Source organism: Metopolophium dirhodum, chromosome 2, assembly GCF_019925205.1.
Source record: "Metopolophium dirhodum isolate CAU chromosome 2, ASM1992520v1, whole genome shotgun sequence".
Taxonomy (NCBI): Eukaryota; Metazoa; Arthropoda; class Insecta; order Hemiptera; family Aphididae; genus Metopolophium; species Metopolophium dirhodum.
The window spans coordinates 13,286,824-13,311,760 of NC_083561.1; the positions used below are offsets into that span (position 1 = coordinate 13,286,824).

General features: G+C 25.9%; 2 protein-coding genes and 1 long non-coding RNA gene across 5 annotated transcripts; 2 read left to right on the plus strand and 1 right to left on the minus strand.

Moving 5' to 3' along the window:
* Nucleotides 1-370: 370 nt before the first annotated feature.
* LOC132939456 (la-related protein 7) lies at nucleotides 371-8,143 on the plus strand. Of its 3 annotated transcripts, none has more exons than XM_061006628.1 (8): nucleotides 371-558; nucleotides 1,343-1,530; nucleotides 1,939-2,126; nucleotides 5,128-5,289; nucleotides 6,076-6,587; nucleotides 6,648-6,918; nucleotides 7,711-7,849; nucleotides 7,905-8,143. In XM_061006628.1, exons 2-8 carry the CDS (start codon nucleotides 1,344-1,346, stop codon nucleotides 8,066-8,068), a joined length of 1,623 nt encoding a protein of 540 aa, XP_060862611.1. In that variant the 5' UTR covers nucleotides 371-558; nucleotide 1,343; the 3' UTR covers nucleotides 8,069-8,143. The 3 variants fall into 3 exon arrangements, 2 of the variants coding, with proteins under 2 accessions (XP_060862611.1, XP_060862609.1); XR_009663981.1 differs by lacking the exon at nucleotides 371-558 and adding an exon at nucleotides 603-1,021 and having other exon boundaries at nucleotides 7,734-7,849; XM_061006626.1 differs by lacking the exon at nucleotides 371-558 and adding an exon at nucleotides 604-1,021.
* A 500-nt stretch (nucleotides 8,144-8,643) lies between these two features.
* On the minus strand, nucleotides 8,644-20,498 carry LOC132939454 (uncharacterized). The gene is made up of 8 exons (XM_061006624.1): nucleotides 20,150-20,498; nucleotides 14,882-18,504; nucleotides 14,707-14,824; nucleotides 12,304-12,383; nucleotides 11,073-11,336; nucleotides 10,497-10,719; nucleotides 10,196-10,425; nucleotides 8,644-10,057 (listed from the first exon to the last, which is right to left on the minus strand). Exons 2-8 carry the CDS (start codon nucleotides 18,483-18,485, stop codon nucleotides 9,639-9,641), a joined length of 4,938 nt encoding a protein of 1,645 aa, XP_060862607.1. The 5' UTR covers nucleotides 18,486-18,504; nucleotides 20,150-20,498; the 3' UTR covers nucleotides 8,644-9,638.
* A 606-nt stretch (nucleotides 20,499-21,104) lies between these two features.
* Nucleotides 21,105-22,506, plus strand: LOC132939424 (uncharacterized). The gene is made up of 2 exons (XR_009663974.1): nucleotides 21,105-21,603; nucleotides 22,201-22,506. It is a non-coding gene; the product is annotated as an uncharacterized LOC132939424 (long non-coding RNA).
* The last annotated feature ends 2,431 nt before the right edge of the window (nucleotides 22,507-24,937 follow it).

The following is a 24,937-nucleotide window of genomic DNA, read 5'->3' on the forward strand; positions in this document are numbered from 1 at the left end:
ATTTTTATCAAGTCTAGTAATGCCAGTGATGGGAAAAGGAATTTTGTATCCCGCGATTTGGTTACCTTTAAACTTGTCCGTTTGATCGGCGCACGGTCACCGAAGATAAAACCAAATAAGACTTTGATAAAGTAGTCTAGAGTCTACCACAGTTATTTTGAGTCTACTATCTAGTATTTTAATTTTTAGTGGTCCAGGCACAGAATTTATTAAATATTAATATAATACAATATAATAATAATTCATATATTCTGTGGTCCAGGCCCCATGGTCTCCAAGTGTTCACTTTGTAATTTGTATAATGCTATAATGTAAACTCACTACTCTATATATACACTGTATAGTGATTCGTGAGTACAGTTATATACTTTTTATAAGCCATTGTTCTGTGGTGATAGTGAGTCAAGTGAGTGCTGGACACGTCTTGGATAGTTGGACTAGACCTTTGACGTTGGTACTCCCTGAGTCCTGCACAGACGCACAGTGCTCTATAATACTATAATACTAATATTATAATATATATAAATATATGGGATAACCACCAAACATTATCAAAATGTAAGTGATGTACCTATCCGCAGTATTTCCCCTAGTCGTATATTATGTTTTTATGATGAAATTGTGAATACCAAATTGTCCACAAAATATGTATTATGCCAAAAATCAAAATTACATAATACCATTGATTATAAATTATAATACATAATATCCATTATCTCGCTAAACCTGCCATGATAGTGTTGATTGCTGATAGTTTGAATGTTTGATAGTTTGATACCCGGCTGCCGGTTTAAAGTTTTAAATGTCAATTGTCATTAGTTATTAGTCAATGACTCAATTATAGTCAATGGTCGATCGTCGTTCACCAACTGCTGCTTGCTGAAACGCCAATTGGTGACTGCAGACGTGTGAAAGTGTTTTAAGTTTTAACCGATATTCGCGATACCGTTATTCGTTAACGGTTTCTCATCAATCGCTTTGTAGTCCGTGCTGTTGTTACTTGATCTCTAAGTTCGAACGAGTAGGTACCCAATTAAAAAAAAATCATGTTTAATCATTATAGTATACTAATTTTGAATTATACTTTTTGCTTTTTACTTATTACTATGTTTATTATACATTTTACATTATTTAGATCTATCAATTTATTTGATAGTCTATTTTCTAAGTAGATTATCATTTTTATACATTGTAATTGTGTTGTGTTAATGGACAACATTTTTTGTTTTAAAATTAATTGAGGAAGAAATTATGAAATTAATACTTCCAAATTCTAATTATCATCAATACTTGATTGTATATAAGATGTATACATAATGTTTTTGTTTCTTTATTGTTTTAGAATGGAACCATCTAGTGATATAAGTATTGAAAGCGTTGAAGAAAATATTCTAAAATCTTCATTAAATCGAGTAAGAAAACGAAAAAAGCAACTTTACACTGATTTGAAAAAGCAAATGGAATTTTATCTAAGTGATGCTAATTTAAGAAAAGATAGGTATTTTGGAAATCTTATGCAAACCAGTCAATGTAAGTTGTATTGTTATGTAATAGTTTTGAGTGTATTAATGCAAAAGGCGCATATCATGATCTTTAAAGATATCGAATAACCTAGTAATTTTGACAGTAATGAATATCAATATTATACTAAAAAATACTCAAATTAAAATCATTAAATACTGTTTATCTTATTAATTTGATATACATGAACTATGTAGAACATACAAATTATCTTATTTTTACTGGACAATTCAATATGGTATTAAATGTTTTTTCCTCTGTTCAGTTTTGGTTTAGCTTTATTTACCATTAATTACTTAAATATTTGTATACATTTTTATATGTCAAGTTTTTAGAGTTCAAATATTTTTTTTTAATTTAGCTCTAACACCACAGTCAAATAAATAAATACTTAAATAGATAATTAAATTTTTTTAGGTATTAGTATTGACACATTTTTGAACTGCAATAAAATTAAGAGTTTAACCAAAAATCCAGAAGATATAATTAAAGCTATAGAAAACTCAAGTGTTCTATCTGTTAGTGACTGTAAATCCAACATTTATAGAATTAAGCCAATTGAAGAAAAAAAACCAGAGGATGTTGAACGTTGTACAGTTTATGTGGTTAGTTGTTTTCATAAAATATATATTTTTGTAATTGTATATTTTCTAAAGAACTTTATACATTCTCTTAAATAACAAAAAATACTTTCACATTAATAAAGTTAATGACTATTTTGATAGCTATAACATTAGATCATAATCATTGAAGTATTGATTTTTGTATCGCAAAATAATTTTAATTTAATGGTTGATTGATATCAAGGGTCATTTGCGAATGAATATTTTGTACACTGGAATTCCTGTTATAAAGACTTCCCAGACTTCCTAAAGAATTCCAATAGAATTCCTGGACTTCCTCTTACATATTTTGACTTTATTGAGAATTTTATACTTACCTTTTTGCTATAATATTTTAAAATTCTGCTACAACTACTTACTTATTCTATAACAACAATTATTGTATAATTATGGAAATTTTAAGTTAACTACTTTTTCATTGGGTACTGTTTTAATATTTATTTATGACAACTGACAAATTTAATTGAAATAAAAATAATTGTTTTCTTATATAAGGTATAATAATAATAATAAAAAAAATAAGAATAAATTAATCAAGTAGGCATTTCTAATGAATAAAACAGTACAATATAATAGTAATGATAATAATATGAATAACAATAGACAATAGGATTTAAATAAAATAAAGTGAGCTAAATATTATAGAGGTTATACATTATTTATTGTTTCTTTTGATTTGCTTATACAAATTTATTATCTTGAATAAATAAACTTGAATAAATAAAATACTTAAATATATTAAAATCATATTATTTTAGCTTTTATTACTTATCATAATTATTTTCAATATTTTCATTAAAAATGTAACTAATATAGTACAGGCCACGAAAACGTGCAGATGATTCTATCGCCCCCGCATGTTTTCGTGGCCCGTACTATAGTAACTAGGAATTCTTACACCCAGGTCCTGGGGGGAACAAATACGCACAACAAAGACCCTTTTATTCTTAGGTCAATACCATGAGCAAATTTTCTATTCTAGACACTAGCACACGACTGTCTAGAGCCTGATATCGTAGCTATCAAATAGCTGACCTTACATTTATATAAGGATGTATAAGGATTATGTTGAGCAGTGATCATGTTTAATGATAGTATTCAGTGGCGTCCGCAGGGGGAGGGGCTAACGGACTCAGACCTTGTATTAAATTGTTTAGCCTTAGCTATGCACATTTAATATATTATAAGTTTTGAACTACAAATTGGTAGTTTTGACAAAATTTGAATTTTAAATGCTTATAAAAAAATAACCATGATGCCTATGTATCGTTAATATTCTAGCTATGTATACGTATTACATTTTCAAGCTTTTTGACCGCGGATAAATAATTTTATTATTAACATTTATAGAAAAAAAAATTTTAATTAATCAAATACAATCCAAGTGAGGACGGTATAACCTAGCTGTTATTACCAAACATTTTTAATACATGTTCATTTTTTTTCTCCAATTATTTTAAAAAGCCCTGAGCATTTTCAATTTTGACCTAAAAAAGTACCAACTAGATCCAATTTGCTTCCAAAAACATACATCGGGCATCAAAAATTATGATCAGAGTATTTTTTCTACCAGAAAAGTTACAAACATTTTAAAATACTTCAAATAAACGTCTGAAATTATTAGACTGGACGAAATAAAAATAAAATTGTTACTAATTTTCAATTAATATAAAAATATAATAAGAGATTTCCATGATTTCTAAGATTACCAAAATATTTCCGTGATTACCAAGAACTTTAACATTGATTTCCGTTATTGATTTACCCCTCTAACCAAAAAACTAAAAAGGGTACAGGAGAAAAAAACATTATTAAACTATAATCCATTCCATGTTACACTCAGAATCTAAAATGTGTGAAAAGACATTCTTTTTTAATTTTTCATTGTAGATTTTATATGGGCATAACACAATATCACCTTAATTATATATACCTAGTGGCTAGTACAGTAGTACCTATCTCCAACATCAAAATATATACGTATCATATTATGTGTAACCCTTGTGTGTACCTACCTAGATACAGCAAATTATATAGGTATATAAGTAATCAATTCTAAGGAGTAAAAACTAGGCATTTTATAATTCTGTTTATCTGGGTCTTAAGAATGTGTTTAAAGTAAATGAACATTAGTGTCCGTAATTCGTAGTACTGATCACCTTTTATAAGGGCATCATAGTGACCGGGTTTACGTCTGTCATTTTACCTAGGCGCATGCACATGTCACCATATATTGCTTTATAAAATTACTAACATTTTTTTTCAAAAAATACTGCCAGTAACTTCAATTACTACGCTCAGTAGAATGTTTTGATTTAAATAAAGAAAGCAGATTTAGCTTAATATGCTAAATAATATGCTTTAACTGTCGTACATTTTTTATATTCTTTATTAATGTATTTAAATTTGAATTATGAATACGATCTATTTTTACTCTTTTTGTTAGTAAATTTCCAATTAAAAAAAATCAGAAAATTGTAATTAGAAAATTAAGTGACAAATTCAAATCTGCTTTCAAAATTTATATCGGAACATTATATTGGGCGTAGTGATTGAAGTCGTGAGCTATGTTTTTGACCGAAAATGAATCACGCTTCAGCCCTCTTAATATACCTCTACCTATATGTTTTCTTTCTAAGTAGATATTTTGTTTGTTTTAATAAATAATAGCAGAATGACTTTTTATGAATTTTAAGAATTCCCGCGACTTCCTTTAGAATTCATAGACTTCCTTTAGAATTCTTAGAGGAATTCCTAGACTTGCCACAGACTTCCTATGGAATTCCTATAATTTGTACACCGACTTCCCTCCGCGAATCCCCCCCCACCCCCCCGATTGATATATAAAATTGTATTATTTAGATTGATGAAAGCATAAAAAAAATGATTATTTTATATTTTCTTTTACTAAATTCTTATTTCATATTTCTCATTGTATATTATCTAGATTATTAAATATAAACGGAATATTAATATGTTTTAGGAACAATTGCCTCCTAAAGCAGATCATGATTGGATTAAATCAATGTTTGAAAAATATGGAAGTGTTGCTTATATTTCATTGCCTAAATTTAAAAGTGGAACAATAAAAAGATTTGCATTTATTGAATTTGACGACGAAGAATCTGCAATCAAAGTTCTCAAAGTAAAATTTAAATTAAAATATATTTATGTATGTACATATTCATAGGTTAACACATTCAACGCCTCCACGTGTCTATAATTAGTAAATTAGTCATTTTTTTTAGATAAGGTGTGATTGAGTGCCGGTATTTCCAAATTTCCGAAATTCTAAACAATTTTAAAATTATATTTTATATTTTAGTTACTACCTTAATTATAATACTTTTCCACTAATCTACAGATTGATACCTATTTAGAGAAGGGTCGATACGGTGTATTATATCAATGAAAATGACTTCACAGAAAAAACTCTCACGTCCTGTAGAATAGTTCAGTTTTGTTAATTTCTTTTATTTAAAAGAAGAATTTTTTTCAGGTCGGATCAAAGGCTGAATTTTCATTTTACTTTAAATAGAGGTAGAAAAAAAACAAATATTGTGCATTATTCCAATGCATATTTTAGCTTCTATAATTTTAAAAATCGAGCTTTAATCCAACCTGCAAAATTTCCTCTTCTTTTAAATAAAAAAAAAATTAACAAAATCCGACTATTCTGCAGGGCGTGAGAGATTTTCCTGTAAGACATTTTTTTGTACTAAAACACACCGGCTCCGATGCCCTTAACGATAATTCAAAATATTGCTGAATAAACCTAAATGGTTCTTAAGTATTTAAAATTTAAATCACAGTGGTAAATAATATTGTTATGTACTTATTTTATTAAAAATTCCTTCATTGTAATTGCCTTGACCATGTGTATATATTAATTTAGAAATAATTATAATATAATAAAAATATATATTGTTAGGAATACAAAAAATTACATGAAGAATCAAAAATCCTTCCTGAAGAACTGCAAAGTATAATTACTTTTAAAGAAGATGAAGATAAAAAGGATACTGAAGATAGTACTGACAATGTTAATTTGTTGAAAAAAAGAAAACATTCTGTTAGCAAAGAAGATGTAAAAGAAAAGAAAATGAAGACAGAGACACCGCAAGTAAGCTGTTCTGGAATTAAAAATAATAAAAAGAAGAAGAAGAAAGACAAAACTAAGAAAAGTGACTTGGACAGTGAACAAAAAAATTCTTCTTTTGAAATTAGTGACAGTGAAAATAACCAAAAAACTTTAATTGAAAATCTTGATATCAGTATTTCAAAACCAGAAGAAATAATCACTAGTGATGATGATAAAAGAGAAATGAATATTGAGCCAAACAATACTGATTCAAATATAAAAAAGAAAAGAAAACGTAATAAAGGGAAAAAAGTCAAATTAGATACTAATCAAACGTCACCTGTGTTAAGAATAATGTCAAAGTAATATATTTTATAATTTCAAACATATTTTATATTTATATTTATTGTTATGTGTTTTAGAACAGAGTGGAGAAAACTAAGAAATCAGTTTTTAAATATGCAGCGACAAAAAATGTCTTTATTAAAAGCTCAGTTGCGCCGTCCTAAATATAACGAAAATTTCAACACACATTTTAATGAAAATTCAGGAAAAATTAATGAGACCAATACAATTGTTGAAAGATTAGATGTAGAGTTACCAAAAAATAATGATATTCGTGTAAAGTATGAACCTGGTGTAATATTGAAAATTTCATTTGCAAATCCAATTGAATCTGATAAAATATTCAAAGTATGATATTTTTATTTATTTATTTTCATATTATATTATGTACCTATTATATAAGAAATTTTACTATTACTTCCTAGTCCTACGTTGAGTCTTAAGTTTATTTTTATTTATTTGTTCTGAAATAATTATATTATACTATATTTTATCTACTTATTAGCAACTTTAAAAATAATCCACTAAATTGAAACTGAAACTTATACAATTACTAAATTTCTAATATTTTATTTTATATTTATTTTGTTTTAAAAAATAGTGTAATGGAAAGCAAGAAGAAGGTTATTACCTATGATAGCATTTATTTTATTCCATATGATCTTTGGGGAAATGTTGTGGTTTTTAATGGATATTAACTTTTGCTATGAGTTAATTTTGATCTTTTTTTAGTAAAACGAGCTATGGCTATTATTTTTTTTAATATTTATTTACTGCGGTGGTTTTGTTTTATTATTTTTAAAAGCTTCTCTGTTCTTTATTCTACCATGCATAGTTTTTATAGAATTTTGTGGTGTCTTTAGTCTGATAAATGTATAACTACTTCATAGTATCCTTAAACTACTAAATCTGTGTTTGCCTGATTGCTATTAAGATTTAAATCAAGCAATAAAATACTAAAACTCGACATTTCTATGTTAGTAGATCAATATTCATAATTAATAGTATGTAGATTTACAGTGATTTCCTTTGAATCCTATTGATTTTATGGTATTAAAAGTTCCTAATGCTATAATAATGAATATTAAAAAACTTAATCATCTAATATTTATCATTTTGTCTTATTTATTTTTCTTCAAGGCTGAAGCAAAAATTGATTCTAGGGTGAAGTTTGTTGATGTTGTACACAATTCTGAAGCTTATGTACGTTGCGATTGTCAAGAAACTGCTATGAAAATAGCAGAGGAAAACCGATGGCCGCAAACCAGATTATTAACAGGTTAATATTAATTTAATAATTTAATCTTAAAAAACTAATATGATTGTTGTGATAGGTGAAGAAGAAAAGCTTTATTGGGATAAAATTTCAAGAGATAGAGAAATTAAATGTACCAAGCAAAAAGAAACTAAAAAACCACGAGGTCGTGAAAAGCTCATTAAAAAAGCAGAAAAAAGATTGGCTCAACATGTTACATTTAATCAAGGAGATAGTGAATAAATATACATTTTAGTTATTACTTATTATTTTATCAAATTACTTTTTTGAACAAGAGCAATAAATGTATTTACAATATTCCTTTTGTCTGATAACAATTTTTTAGAAATAATGCTTCAAATCTTTCTGGAGAAAATTTTAGCTATTTATAGGTTCTTCAAGGACTAGAAAAATTGTGAGATCTTTTTGTGTATGGATAATGGAGTGATTTGATGTAATCAAAATTAAAAAGCTTTGGTTAACACTCATATGGTTGGAAAATTATACTACCTAGCTGAATACCAATATGATTTTTTTTTCTAAACAATTTTATTTTATTTTTGTCCCTCCTTCAGGAATTAACTGTAAACTTTAAATTTTTATAAAATGTTTATTTTACCAAATTTAATATCTGTAAAATTATTAAAAAAATTGCAGGTTTTCAACTTGTTGGGTTTAAAACAATAATATTTTAAATGCTCTTTTTGTTTTACACCGTTGAATAGAAACAGTTTGAATATTTCGATTTTCCACAGCTGAATATAAGTTAGATTAGTATTAAGTAATAACTAATAAGAAATAAAATTAAAACATAATCATACCAGATAAAATTAATATATTATGTTGAAATATAATAATTAATATTTAATACATATAGTATTATGTAATTATTCTGAAATACAATAAGAAAAAATATAATAAAAAAGGTCTTTTAAAGAAGTCTACAATATTAAGACTCTTTATCATTAGTAACTACAAATTGCGTTATTCTTCTTATCTTATTTAGCTTGTGTTCTTGCCCCCTGTCCCCCATCTATAATTTTTTTTTTTACAAAATCTTAGATTTTCACTTTTAGAATAGTATAACAAATAGGTTAAAATACCTTTAGTTTTGTTTAATTATATTATTTTTCAGAAAACAAACCCCAAAAAGTTAAACGCAATTGTTAGTTTACTTTCATTGACCTACAATAATAAAATATAATACATTTTTAATAATATAATCATTATTACTTATAAATAATGTCATTACAACTAAATGCCTTAAAATTAAAATGATAAGTAATAAACATAAAAATTCAATACAAATTAAAATAATTATTTTAATTAAAATAATTCACTTTTATAAAAAAAACAAAATATTAATTTCTATAAAATAAAATAGAATGGATCAGAATAATTGTATAATAGAAGTAAATAATTAATTTGTTTTGGTTTAAATGTATATAACTAATGATACTAAACATATAGCTTAAGAATATTTTTGACTGAAGTTATAAATAATACAAAATAAAAATAAATAACTTCAGTCTACAGATAAAATACAATTTTTTATTTTATTTATAAATTAGGAGCTCTTGTTATACAGAAAATTAAAATTGTTTGTTAACAATGTAAAAGTTATAATAAAATAATAAATCACTTCTTATAATAGTTTAAATTACTGAAATAATATAATATGTATTCAAACAACCCAAAATACAAAGAAAAAAAATAAACTAGTAATTGACAATTTGATTTATTTAACTTCTTTATTGTTGTCATTTTCATTAAATATACATTTACTTAATAAACTAAAATTGTTCTACAAAAATTATGCATAATAAGGTTGAACTCCATTTTTCATGACTTCCATAGTTTTATTGCATAAGTAAGAGAAGGTTTGTAACTTTCTAGGTATAATAACTTTTGTTATATTGTGAAAAAGATCAAAAGGATCTTGTACTGCAAGACCATCACCATGAAAGTTATCTCTTAATCGTATACACCAGTCAATAGGTTGACCATTTTTTTTTTTGCTAAAACCTAATACATCTGGTGTTGCCCTTGGAACATCATAAAATTTATTTTTAGATATAGCACTTCCAATAGCTGGACAAAGAACAAATTGCTGAAGTAAGGTAGAGTCTGAATAAAATTTAAAAAATCCAAATAATAAATCCCAACAAGGAATCTCAGGTACTTTCCATATTTGTTTTGCTTTTTCTAGAGTGCAGAAAGTACAGTCCCAATCTAACAGAAAAAAAAATATGTCAATTTATTACTTGTAATATAATATTATATAATATGTAAAATATAACCAGTTGTTTAAGTATAATCAATAATATTTAGTTTCAATTTTAATAATACTGATTAAAAAAAATAATGTACCTTCTATAAACATAACATCTGATCTAGATGTATCTTTTGAATAATTTGCATGTTGTCTGAGTAATATTAATGGAGGTACAACATCAATAGTCATCAAGTAAAAGAGAACCAACCATGCTAAAGCGTAACTGGTAAACATACTTTGATTTTTCATATCATTTTGTAATGCCCAACGTTTAACAACTGCACAAACAATCCAGTGAACACGTTCGTCCAACGCTAAGTATAATCTGAGTTGTCAAATAAAAATTGAGAATATTAGTTAATTAATTAATTTAATAATAAATTATATATAATTTACCTGACTAATTTTGTGTTATGTGTACTAAGGCCACTTTTAAAAGATAAATCACAATATAGGCCAGAAGGGACGTGTAAAAATTTGACTATAGGCACACGGGCTCCAGTTATTTGTTGTATATGTTTATATTCATTATTTTGAGATCGAAATACTTTTCCAAAATAACGTACTAGATCCTCTTGGGCATATAAATCATTACTTAATTCTCCGCCAAAAGTGCCAGCTATAGTATTTAATTAAAAACTAAAAATTAGACTTTCTATTTAAAAATTTCAAACAGATTAGATTTGTAATAATTATTAATTAATAACTTTATTTATTTATCATAACTATCAATTATTCCTATAGTAAAGTGTATTATATAACAAATTACAAACAGTTTCAGTCAGATTATTTTAAAAATTATAATAATACTAGTACAACAATAGGTTAAGTTGAATCCCTCCGAGTATATTTTAATAATATTTTCTCCAAATAGAATACACAATAATACTATTTTTATTGCTAATTATTAAATTATTATTATTTTTTAACTATTCATATACTTTTAGTTTTAAGTATAAATATTAATATTACCAATATCAAAGTATAAATCCACATCACTATCTTGAAGTGCAAGACCTGACATACGTGATCCAAAAGCGTATGTTTTACTTCCTTTGAAATGTTGGCCAGCACAACTATGTATTGAGTTTACTAATAAAAATAATCTATCAATTATATCAGGATTAGAAATTTCTTGTTTAATTTCCATGATCTGTGTGTCAATAGATTTTAGCAGTACTTCCTTATTTCCAAACTCAAATACAGTTGTTTTATGTAACTCGGGCAATTTGTCATCTATAATTAATTAAAAGTAGAATAAGATATATTTTTATACATATGATTACATAAAAAAATAAATTCACAAGCAATGATACATTTATAATATCAAACTACTATTAAGTAGAGAACTTCAATACTGGAACTAGTAGTTACTGCCCCTTCAAAATATAATAAGTAATAAATAATATTTAATATACTTGTCTATTTGTAGAAAAAAATCCTTAACTGAAAGCTCTGAGTAAATCTAATTAACCCAATAGACAAAAAAAAACATTAAATTGTTTTTCATACACAATTTTTTAGTAAAAATTTTTGTTTAATGAAGAAAATTAAATAAGTTGACTTAATTATTTATTTTATAAATTAACGGCTTTTACAAAGATAGAAACATAATAGAATTTTAACAAGATAAGTATTAAAGTAAACATATAAGAACAATATAACAGTGATCAGAATTAGATAAATAGGTACTGGTCTAGTTAACCCCTTTTAAATATTGATTTGAAATCTTTCAATAAGTCAGTATAAACTAAGTCAACTTGCTGCTTTAACAAAAATTCAGTCACAGATGACAAAAAAAAAAATCGACGACACTAGTAGATGTCGATTGGTTAGGAAAAAGTCCATGCTGGTCAACCGAGATGGTCGCTGTATATGATTGAGTACAATCGATTCAAACATTTTCTTTAAGAATGGTAGTCCGGATATGGGGCGATAATTAGTGACATCAGTTGAATCCTCCGATTTTAGAATTGGTATAACTCGGCAACATATCGAGTCGAAGTGAAAGACTCTTTTTGCTAGGGTATTATTAAAAACCAAACGAATCGGTGAAATAAGAGTGTCTCTGAAGTTTTAATTGTTTTTAAAATATTTTTGATACTATTACAAATTTAAAAACAATGTTATAATATCTAGAATTACATAATAATATATAATATTTGCCAAGAGTAGAACATTAATTTTTACAATGAAAACTTACCTTCTACTAAAACATTAATAGTAAATTCATATTTTCTTTCCAACATTTCTTTATCATTCAACATTTTGTTCATGGCTGCTCTGTGAAACATTACAAAACATACATTTTAGACTTAAGTTTAAAATAATATAAAAAATAATTTTTTCTAATTTTAGTTTTAAGAATATATTTTAAAAAACATTGGACTCAATTTGTTATCAAGATATTTTTGCTTTTTCAAATTTTTAGTACTATGGAGTAAAGTTTGTCATTTAAAGAATGAGATAAAATAAGTACTTTAGAATACTAAAATAGTAATCTAATATTAACTATAAATTTTATTTTTTAATGGTTCTTACTTTTTTAGTTTAATATTAATATATCAGACACAAAATATGTTTTTTTTATGTGGTTATTGGCATAGGTGCTAACTTCCCCGCAAATCTCAAACACTAGTTACGCCTAAGGCCACTTGGGTAAAAATTATGAAAAAAACTAATTATGTTTCTAAAAAGTTTATTTAATAACAAACATCTAATATACAGGGGCGGGTTTAAGGGGGTGGCTAAGGGGGCAATAGCCCCCCCCCCCTTGGAACTAAGCTAACTATTTTACAAAGCAAGGAATTATGATATATTGATATATTAATAATCATTATAAAATATCGTCAATCGTCATTGATGAATATGATTATTTATGGATATTTGAATATTTAGGCTTCAAGCTATTTTTGGATTGTTTTATGACGACTGACGTCTGACATGATGTGTAATATTATTAAGAAAATATATATGGCTCCACGTGGAGCCCAGTTTAATAATGTTAGTAATAATTATGTATATAATATATATCTATGTATATGTATTACTTATAAAGAATTGGTTATCTTCCTTTATTACGAGAATCGAGCAAATGGTACAAAAATAGCCTGAATTTCAAACGACAGTCTGCAGAAGTGCAGAATTAAGAATGTAATATATCTATTTTATGTATATTTTTTTTATAAATAAATAGCTAATTTTTGTTGTTAATTATATGTGTATATCTATATTTTTTAAATGGTTTCAGATAAATATTGATACCAATGTAACTATTTAAAATTTGTCACTATTGTGAAAAAAAGATGATTTACTTATGAGGGACTCAAAAACATAATCTGTAATTTTAAATTTTATATAGATTTAAAAAATAACTAACTAAATTCTTGAACCTCTATTAGCCCCCTCCCCTCCCCTTGGTGAGTGATAAAATCTGTCCCTGCTAATATAATAACTCGGAGTATCTTTTAAAAATATATTCAACTATAGCTTGGCTGTTTTTAAAGCTATTTTAATGATTTTAAACACTAAAATTGTATATTTAAAATGAATAGTATTGAATTCAAAATATTTTTAGATTATGTAAGACGCATTGAGTTGCATGTAAATGTAATAAAGTATGAATGATACTCAATCAATAAATAACTAAAAAAGTAAATGATTAATAATTTAATACTTATAACTTATAATTAATGAATATTTTGGAAAAAGTAATTACTCAAGTCCTTTATATGTAATAATAAATAACATATAAATAATAAGTGTTATACAAAATCACCCGATGAATAAGCTGATATATTACTGCAGTCAGGGTTGTTATGTTTAAAACATAAAATAAAACATATTGATTTTGTTTTAAACATTAATAAAACAATATTTTTAGTAAATTTGAAAATAAAATAATTTATGGATTTTTTCTACTCTACGGGATACTTTTTTGTTAAGAGGACGTCATACCCTCATGTGTTGTCTCCGTCTTACACACGTTCAATATAGACATAACGTGTTTATGCAGTCTGAGTAGAACTCGCTCAATTTGGGTTCTAGAGTAAAAATACCTATTATAAAATTGAATCGTAACAATATTTCTGAGTACTAGTCGTTAGGTTATTTTTTTAAATTTAAATTTTGAAAAGTTAAAAGGTATTTCAACAATTTTAATGATTTAAAAATTAAAAACGATGGAATCCAAACAAATTGGGCCAATTGTTTTAGACAAAACTCCATAACTGAAAATGAGGACAAACCCCCTCCCTATGTTTTGATTGCACCAACGTCTCAGCGTCAAAAACTATATAGTTTAAGTATAGGTAAAAAATAAGTTTTAAAAAAAGGTGTCCTATAAGGAAAACCTAGTCTATATATTTATAAAAATAAAAATAACACAATGACATAATGGTTTATTAAAATGTATAGGGCTTCATTAAAAAATAAAAAACAAAAACTACAAAAAAAAAAGTTTAAAACAGCGTTTTTTGTATTTTTTTTTTTTAAAAGGGTTTTTTTCCAATCCTAACTGTACACAATAATAGATAAAATCTTAATATAGGTAATATAATAATTAGGGGTAACAGTTGTTGTATTATATGATAGAATATATACTTACAATTTACGGTATATGATTATTACAGAGCTGTGTTTAGTAATAATTCCAAAAAGTCCATAAAAAGAAAATATTTTCTTAATTTCAACCCAGCTATTTTTCTTATATTGTGGTTTTACACCTAAGACATTCAAATGTTTTTAATATAATTTACAAATTATAAAAACTACCATATTACCTTTAATTTCAATCATGATTTTACGATTACTTGCTTCTTTTTCATCAGTTTTACTACCATTTGTTTGTTGTTTGTCCGTTTTTGAAGTCTGAGTAACATCTAACGGATTGACAGCAGTCAAGTTACTGTCTTTCTCAAATTTTTTTTTTATTTTATTCATTTTTTTTTTCAAATTTTTTGAATCTAATATTTTTTTTATCTCTAAAATATTTTTGTGTTCAATAGTGTTATTGTGTTCATCTAAATCAGACAGCCCAACTTGATACAAATGACAAATATCACAAAATACCTTATAGCGCACTTCATTAAAATGCTCTGTTAAATTATGTTCGTCCCAATTTTTTTCAACTGCAGTAATAAAATCACAAGACGTACAATAATAAGACATTTGGGGGTTTATCTCTTGGTGTTGATTAATCATTTCATATAAGACACTTATTTTCGATCTATAAAATTCACTATAATTTTGAGTATTTGATTTATTTACCATTTTTTTCTCCAAGAGTTTTTCACTAAAATTGGTAGTAGATTTTTCTTTCATTCTATCTTGACAAATATTTGGCTCATTTATAATTTTTTTTATTAATTGAGTTTCGTTAATTTTTGTAATAGATTCATCTACTACACTACCATTATGATGAGAATTTGATTCGGGAGGAAATTCATCTAATATTATAGAATGTGTTTCATTGGCATTATTGGTAGTAGATACTTCTAATAAACTACTTTCTTTATGAATATTTGATTGATTCGATAAATTATTCATCATATTTGTTAATAAATTAACTGCATTAATATTAGTACTAGATTCTCCTGATATATTCTCATTAAATACTGCAGTTTGATTATTTTCAGAAGTTGTTCCCATATTGCATGTGTGTTTTGTTTCACATTTTTGTTTTAAAACCTCTGTAGATGTTATTGGTTTGAATTGTCTCAACATTGAATGAAAACGGTTGCTATAATGTTCAAACATTTGATGCCGATATCCAAACATAAGTGTTTTACAAATTTTACAACGGTGGTCCATACAAAGACATTTAGAAGAGTTGATATGCTTTTTACTATTAATATGGATTTTCCATACATCTAACTTAGAACACAAATAATCACAAACAAAACAGAAAAATGCAATGTTTAGAGTTGAATCATACAAATGTTGATCAGTAACATAGGTAAGTAAATGGGTATCAAGTTTCGTGGGTTTAAGAGCCTTAATTCCAGTTTTTATATTGTCTGAGCTCATAATTATATGTTCTGCAGTTAACTTGTGACATTCATAAACTGTAATTGAAGAATAGAATTCAACTTTACAGTCATTGCAGTAAAATAATTCTACAATATCTGATGCTGTTGATGCATGACTGTCTGTATTAAAGTGATTATTATTTTCACTTGACTTGAATATTTTATTACATGGCTCACAAAAGCACATAATATCAGATGATTTGCAAGCATTATTATTTCTCCTCATCAATTGTTTTGCCATTAACACTGACTCTAATGGCATGTTTATAATAGTTGTCTTATGTTCAGTAATTAAATGTAATTCAATATCATTAATTTCTCCATACACTAAAGAGTTACAACTTTTACAAATATAAGAATAACAAATATTAGTTTCTAATTTTGCATGTGTAATTGCATGTTTTTTCCATGTATCTTTATTGTTGGAACAAAATGCACACTCTAGACATTGAAAATAATTTAAATTTGATATAGGGATACTTTTTACCAATCCATGATTACAAACTAACAAGTGACTAAGGAGATCATTGTGATTTAAATCAATTAGATTATCACATGATTTACAAATAGTTTTATTTTCATCATTCACATTTTGAAAGAATTGTAAATATGGTTTAATATTTAATGGAACTTTATATTTATTTAAAATACTTTTTGAAACACAAGGTTTTTGATTTTCATTGGTCAATGATTGTATATTAAGTTCTGGAAGTGGACTTTTAGCGGCTACAGATTTTAAAATAATATGTTCACTTGATAAAGTATGTTTGTTGAACAACAAATTACCTTCAATACAAAAGAATTCTGTACGGCAAGGTTGACAGATTATACGTTTCAATTTAGTCTTATGACTTTTATTCCAATGATCTGAATTTGAATTGACTTCAGCATATGTTTCACATTCTTCACAGTAATAAAAGTCTTTGGTTTTTAAATCTTTGTTAATACGATGGAAGTTAAAAGCCATAAACTGGGAAAGATTTTTTTCAGAATTGTTTGGATGAATTTTTTGATGTTCTGTTACATGATTTACAACACCATAACAATGCAGATCACAAAGTTTGCATGTATATGAAACTAAATCCTTAATATCATAACATTTAATTAAATGACTTGATAATACTAAATGTAACTTCCATTGATTAAAATCAGATGTGATTTTATTACAGATTGTACAAAAATAAGTATTGATTTTTGATTTATTTTTTCTACCTACATCACATTTATTAATACATTCATTTAGATGAACAGTTATTGCTTTTTCATTGGACACCATTTGAAACTTACAATCATTACAAGTAGCTTTAACATTATCAATGGTAAATTTTTTTAAAACTATTGGAGGCAGTTTTAAATTGCATATAGTTTTTGTTTCCAGGTTTTCATCAACTTTTTTGGATTTAAAATATTCCAACATGATATGTTCGCATGACATTAAATGTTTATTATACACTTCTTGGCTACATATAAAATCTATTAAACATGAATTGCATTTGAAATTCGATGTTTTTTTATTAATGTGGTTAATAGAATAACATTTCTTTTTTAAAAATGAATAATTTTTACAAGGACCACAAAATGACCAAGATTTCCAATTGGTTGGACTTATAAATATACATTGATAAAATACTTCTTTCATACATCTAAAAACATATGGTAGTTCGGAAATATCATTATGAATATCTTTGCAATGTTTTAAAATGTGTTCCTTATTTCCAAATAAAAATGTCTTACAACCACCACAATCGTATGATACATAATCATTTTTGATCATACATTTTTCCAAGTGAAGTGTACTTATAGCATGTGACTCCCAATCTTTTAACAATTTAATATTAGTGTCACAAATTAAACAAAAAAATTTGTAACTAATATACTTTTTACATAATTTAGTAGCATGTTCAGTTGGTTTTAGAATGTCAGAGCTAGTATTTTTATATTTCATAAATTGAATTAGACTTTTATTTTTTAAAAGATCCTGGTTATTATTCTCTAAATTGGATCTGATTATCCCTTTTGTATTAGATTTTTTATCAGAATCTATATCAAAATCAATTTCTGAAGAATTATGACAGTTAAAAACTTTAGATGGACTCAATTGAACAGTAAAATGCTCTCTGCCCTGCTGGGTATTATCAATAATAGAGTTAGATGTATAGTTTGATCTTGAATTAACATTATTATTAGAAGATGTAGAAGGATCAATTTTTAAATTAATGTTTGTCATATTTAATTGCATTTCCTGATCATTAATTGATTTTGAAGTTACCTGATTGTAATTATTGTTGGAAGAATATAATATTTTTTTTTTTGTTGTGTGTTCACCGAGATGATCGGCTTCATTTTCCTGTTCCATTTGTTAAAGATTGCTTCAACTAAAACAAAAGTACATATATTATACAAAATTATATAAACCATACTGTAAGACATATTATAATCATATTAATGCAAGTTTATAGTCTATAATATACTTGTATTTCGTTGGTGTATAGTATAAATGTCTAAAGTCAAAAACGACTAGTTTTCAGGAAGGTTAAACAAAACATTAAAAAATCATTCAAAATCATAGACAATAGTGTCTGGGATGATAACTAATTTTATTTAATATTTATTGTACCAACTTTTATTTTAGCTATTAAGTAGAAATTTAAAATCAAATCTTCATTATTTTTAAATGACTTAAGATAATTGGATTTTTATTTTATATGACTTATGCTATTAGGGCATGCATTTAAAATTATTTCTGTCTAGACATACGTGTTTTGTACCCAATATAATGTGACTTAAAATGTTTAGACCAAAACAAATTTCACTGAGTAATTTTTATTTTTTTATAATATTCAAAATTATTGAATATTTTAAAATATATTAAAGAAATAAATATTTAAATTGGCATCATAAAGGGAAACTAGTTTATTGTGTAATGAGAAATGTTAGTCTTTTTTAACATTTGCTATCATGTGTTTTACCTATAATTTACCTAACCTTGGATGTTTTGATGTTCACTATTTTAGTTTTGCGGTTATATCGGTGATTCGCAGTTACAGATTAATGAATATACCTAAATAAAAATATATTTTTAATCTATGCCTCAATACATTGCATGACAGTTAATGTTGGGATTAACAAAAAAATTAAATCAAATTTTGAAATTTGTCAGTTAAGTGTAAGTAAAATACATCGTTCTGTGATTGAATTATTAGTTAAAAAATAAACAAATACTGTATCAATAGGGCAAAAGCCAGGTATATGGAAACTCCAAATTTTAATATTTGGACCTCGACTTGGATATACAGGTTATAGGTTTACATTACATCTTAACAGTAAATAGTAGGTATAAATTATAATATTCTAACATATAATCAATATTATGAATGTTCAATGATACAATTTAACATTAATACCAATTAAATATCAACACAAATATTACCAATATATTATGTTTTTAATATAATTATATTATCTCTGAATACAGACCATGAATCAGACAAACTAATCATTGTACAGTTTAGAATATTTTAACATACACATTACCTAACACAAAGATAAGAAATTATTGTTTACACCAATACATATAATATTTAACTTGTTGCTGATTAGTATCATGTACTTTAGTTTATTAGTAACTATTTATAGTATATAACTAATACAATTAATATGCATTAAGTACATACTACAAAGGTAACAATTATAATGCTGTAATGAAAATTTTGGATGTAAAATATTACCTAATCGTTTGGAAATTGGACATCCATATAAAATAGTTTTGGTGCCTTCAAAATAATAACGCTTATGAACACAAATTTTGGTGATTTTGAAAATATTATGGGAATTAATAACAACGATTTTACTTGAATCTTGACTTCGTTAGCCAACGAATATTAAAACTTAAAAATAATCATAGATATCATGACGGGATATAGTTTGTGACGTTTGTGTAACTACGGTACTACACCGTTGTCTGATTATCGGCGTTAGTACATTATTTTAAGCATTTAATGTATTATGCACTATACTTACGAGTTCTGTGTGTTGTACTACTTGTATTGTTGTTGTATCGAGTGATGATCAGACATTATTTATCAATCACCAATGTTCAACGAAAATATTAATTAATAATTATTTGGATCGAGAGTGATGTTTGATATTTTATGAATATATTGAAGCCATTGTAGGTATTGAATCGTTTCAAGATTTTGTATACCATTTTTCGTACACCAATTTGCATTTTGCACTCACTGACCATATTGTGAATTTGTACTATAGTCGAGCACTCGACTACTCGAGCCACGATTGGAAGTTGGAACATTTGGAACTCAGAACCTTCAACCTCGGTTCTGGTTAGTGGCTTAATAATCAGTGGTTACCAGGTTATCTACTCACTACTCAGCAAAATGTATTGATAAGGTGTCGTACTGTCGTCACTTCGGACCACGGACTAATATGTCTTAGTCCGTGCTTAATCTCTTTTCTATGCTCCCAACCGGCAACCATATATATTATAAGAATGGATAGGACACGCCTGGCTTCGTAAGCTGAGGCTGCGTAAATGACAATATTTAATAATATTAATAATTATATTTGATAAAAACAAAGTATTTAAATTTATGCATACAAATAATTTAGAACGTAGAAGTCATTATGCAATGAAAAAATTTTGAATTTTATTCCTTAAATCATAATATATTTTCAATTTCCTATGGCTTTGGTGTACTAAAGACGTGTTCGTTCATCGGCCTCTATGGGACATATAGCGCTCCCGGTCGTGACGACTATCTGTAGTAAAATTTTCAACACCTTGGTTCAGACCACGATTTAAGATACTATCTCAGACTTTAGATAATAGATAACCACAGATATCTATATAGTATACTTTGATAGCGAACTCTCATCATGAATTGAAGCATCAAGGTCGGGGGGGCAATTGCATAGTATTTCATATGACAAATAGGATTAATTACGATTTATTTTGTATTGTATTTTATTATTTTAAGTGGGGACGGGTACATATTTCCCGATTTTGATAACAATTGATAACAGCGAACTTGATGAGAAAAAAAAATAATGCTTACGCCAACCTATTAAAGTTAGAAAAAATCTCAATTCCCGTGGCGTTCACCAGCGAATAAATCAAAAATAAAAAATCTGTTTCATAGCGAGAAATTTTACCTTTTATAAAATAAAACCCTGTTTAGTTAGCTTTTAATCGGCGAAGTTAGGTTTTTATCATTTAATTATCATAAATCATAATATAATATTTATATTTTAAATTTAAATTTTAATACTTTTAACTTTATACTTTATACCAATACTTTAATCTCTATTCTATGCATTATACTTAATTATTTAAATTTTTGGAGTTAAGTGCTGCTTTAATATTAGTGAAAGTATACTTACTGTGCTATAAGAAATAAATGTAATATATAATAATATGTTAAATGTGCCAAACAAACCTAACCATATTTATTGGAAAGGTATGATGTATGATGCCTATATTTATTCTCAGATTTAAATACTACTTTGGATATTATTGTAGTAAATTTTTAGTAGATATTCATAAAATAAATTTAATTTGATTATTTATAATTTTACAATTCCACAATTCATATTGGCGCAAGAAACTAATCTATTTATTTATATAATATTTAGAAACAAAAACAAAAATTCATATTTGTTGTTACTTATTAGTTATTACTTATATGTTTATAGTTTTTTAAAATAGTTTGTAAACAATTATTTTTTGAGACAAGTATTTCAGTAGGTAATAGGTATATTCAATGATTATTACTAACACTTCTGTTTTTATTGAAGATAAACTAAACTTGTAATAGGTATTATGTAACTAAATGGCAGATCGCTACCTGCCATAGGCAGTTTCTTCACAGTTTTATTAAATCTTCATTCTAATTATATTTATGTACATATTCTTATCGTATTAAATAGTATACATATGACATATCATACTTTTTCTAGTTAGTCATACAATTTACAAAATTATTTTTATATTGTTTTATTAAATATATGATTAAACATACTGGCCACTGAATCATTCAATTTTATTTCTGTTTCAGTCTGGATTGCAGTACAATATCGACAGTATTATTTCAACAAGATATTTTTCTTTACATTATTAAAATGATTTAAATGGCAATGAATGTTTTTAATTTTGGTTTTTTTTTTGCACTAAAAAATAAAATAAGTACTTTAAATTTATTTTAATTCTTAACCTTTCAAATTATTCATAGTTTTTTAGTTATTTAAGGTTTAATTTTGTTGTGTGACAATTTCTTGTTTTTAAAATGTATTAACTGTATCAATCTATTCAGTATTTATAATTTATTGGTATATTTAGAAAAAATGAATTAAAGTTTAATTAATGCAATTTGCAATAATTAGTTGTTATAACATAAAGAAAGATAAGTGTATAAAATATTTAATCCTATAATTTCGATACCTTTATTGGATTTAAACATGTACTCCAGATTATACTATTTGAATACACTTCCACGTTTGGTGACTATCAACAGACCATACAGACTACATTATTCACTCAAATAAATACACAATTAATAGAAAGTACTAAATAGGAATTTTCCAGTACATAATAAAATGGGTATTCTTTTCTCCTTATAAAGATAATGCTGTATAATATACAATATATAGTCCATATTAAGGGACAATATATATAATTACCTATATTGAGTGAGCAAACATAAATTTACTGCCACTTTTTCAGTAATATTTGTGTATGTAAGAAATATGGACAATGGCTGTCCCCTGTTAATTCATTTTTTGCTGTTAACCATGATGAGTAAATATATATTTATATAATTGTGATATTTTGACAAATTACAATAATATACTATGACATATTTATTATTTATCAAACTTAATATATTAATTGTTTATATTAAAAAATATTATTGACTTTTGTTAGCCTTCAATGTTATACCTGTAGCTAAATGCATGTCTGCATTCTCCTTTTGCATCATCCTTGATGTACCTGTTCTATGCATAGACCTATAACCTAAGTTAGTTTATAGGCGTATGGTTTAAAGTATAAATGAATTTAAATTTGAAAGTTAAGTCTCTAGGTAGCACAATTATTTTTGGAGTTGCAACTAAATATAGTAAATAATTAAAAACAATTTCAAACAAGTTAAACATATTATTCTGTGGTAATATTTACTATTTTTTGGCAGTTTATCCCAAATTTTGGAAAAACTATTGAGAATTTCGTAAAATTACCTCTAGAGAACCTAGCCAACCTCAAATAAGCTCAAATTATTCAATCGAAGATTCAGTATTTATAAATGCACTGCTTTAGTAGGTACTTTGAAACTTGAAAGTTGAAATTACTTTTCTAATTGTTATCTAGTAACGTGTATTTTATTTTCCTTGTACTGTTACCTAGGTGGTAACTTAAAACATTTACTACATTTTTCGTAATCTTAGTACTATACTTAATAAAATACAATTGAGAATAATTATTATATTTTACTGGTTCAATGAACTAAAAGTAACTATAAATTAATTAATTTAATTTCTATTAAAGTTACTAAACTGTGCGAGTATTCTGATATGTGTATAATTTTGAAAAGCTATTTAAAAAATATTTATTATTACTTTTATCTAAACATAGAAATATTGTAACAATATGTAACCACAATGTCACAAATTAAGATATACTTAATTATATATCTTGTATATCTTAATTCGTGCACAATGTTAATACTAGATTTAGAAAAATATAAATATAAATATCATTCAAAATATGCCTAGATGTTGTAAATCTTCTGGTCTCGAAAACTCGTTAAATAGGATATACTGCTATTATTAAAGAAAGGACTTATATTGAATATATATATAATAAGAAATTGAAAAACATATTAAAAAATTTAAATCCTTCAATAAAAGTCCTATTTTTATGAAACCTTCAAGGTTTGAAGCAGAAGCGTCCCTGGACCAGTTTCCAGTTTTTAAAAGTGTATTAACTCAATTTTTAAGGGGCTAAATGTTGTGATCAAAATTTGAATTTTCAAAAAAAAAAATGGCGGGAAATTTTGTTTTGTCAATTTCTCAAACTTAAACACAAAACTCGGCTTTTTTAGAACAGAAATTTGATCTAGAGGTGTCACTGCATTGAACCTCGAAGATTTCAAGACGATACGATCAATATTGAAGTTTTTAGGTTTTATAGATATATTACGATTTTGAAAAAACCAAATCCTTCAAAAAAAGTACTATCTTTATGAAACCTTCGAGGATCGAAGCAGAAGCGTGCGCAAATCATTTGTCATCTGGTAAAAGTTTTTTTAACTCAAATATTAAGGGGGTAAAATACGTGTTCAAAATTTTGAATTATTCAAAAAAAAAAAATGGCGGGAAATTTTGTTTTGCCAATTTCTCAAACTTAATTACGAGACGCGTCTTTTTTTAGAACAGAAATTTGATCTAGAGGTGTCACTTGTCTGTCACGTCACTGCATTGAACCTCAAAGATTTCAAAACGATACAACTCACATTAAAGGAGCTAATATTCCAAAATGTACATCCAATTTTGTGTTGTTACTTGTTAGCTCAAATATTATATTAGAGTTAATTTACCTATGATTTTATAGGTTTTAATATTTTATTCTTATATGCCTATCAATTTACATAAATAAATAATGAGCTACACGCCTACTAAAATAAGTGTGAAAAAAAAGTTCAAAATAATAATTACTTAAAACGTCATACAGACGTATACTTTAAGGAAACATTTGGTTATACGAATAATCACATATTGTGTTTTTCAACTTTTTGCTAC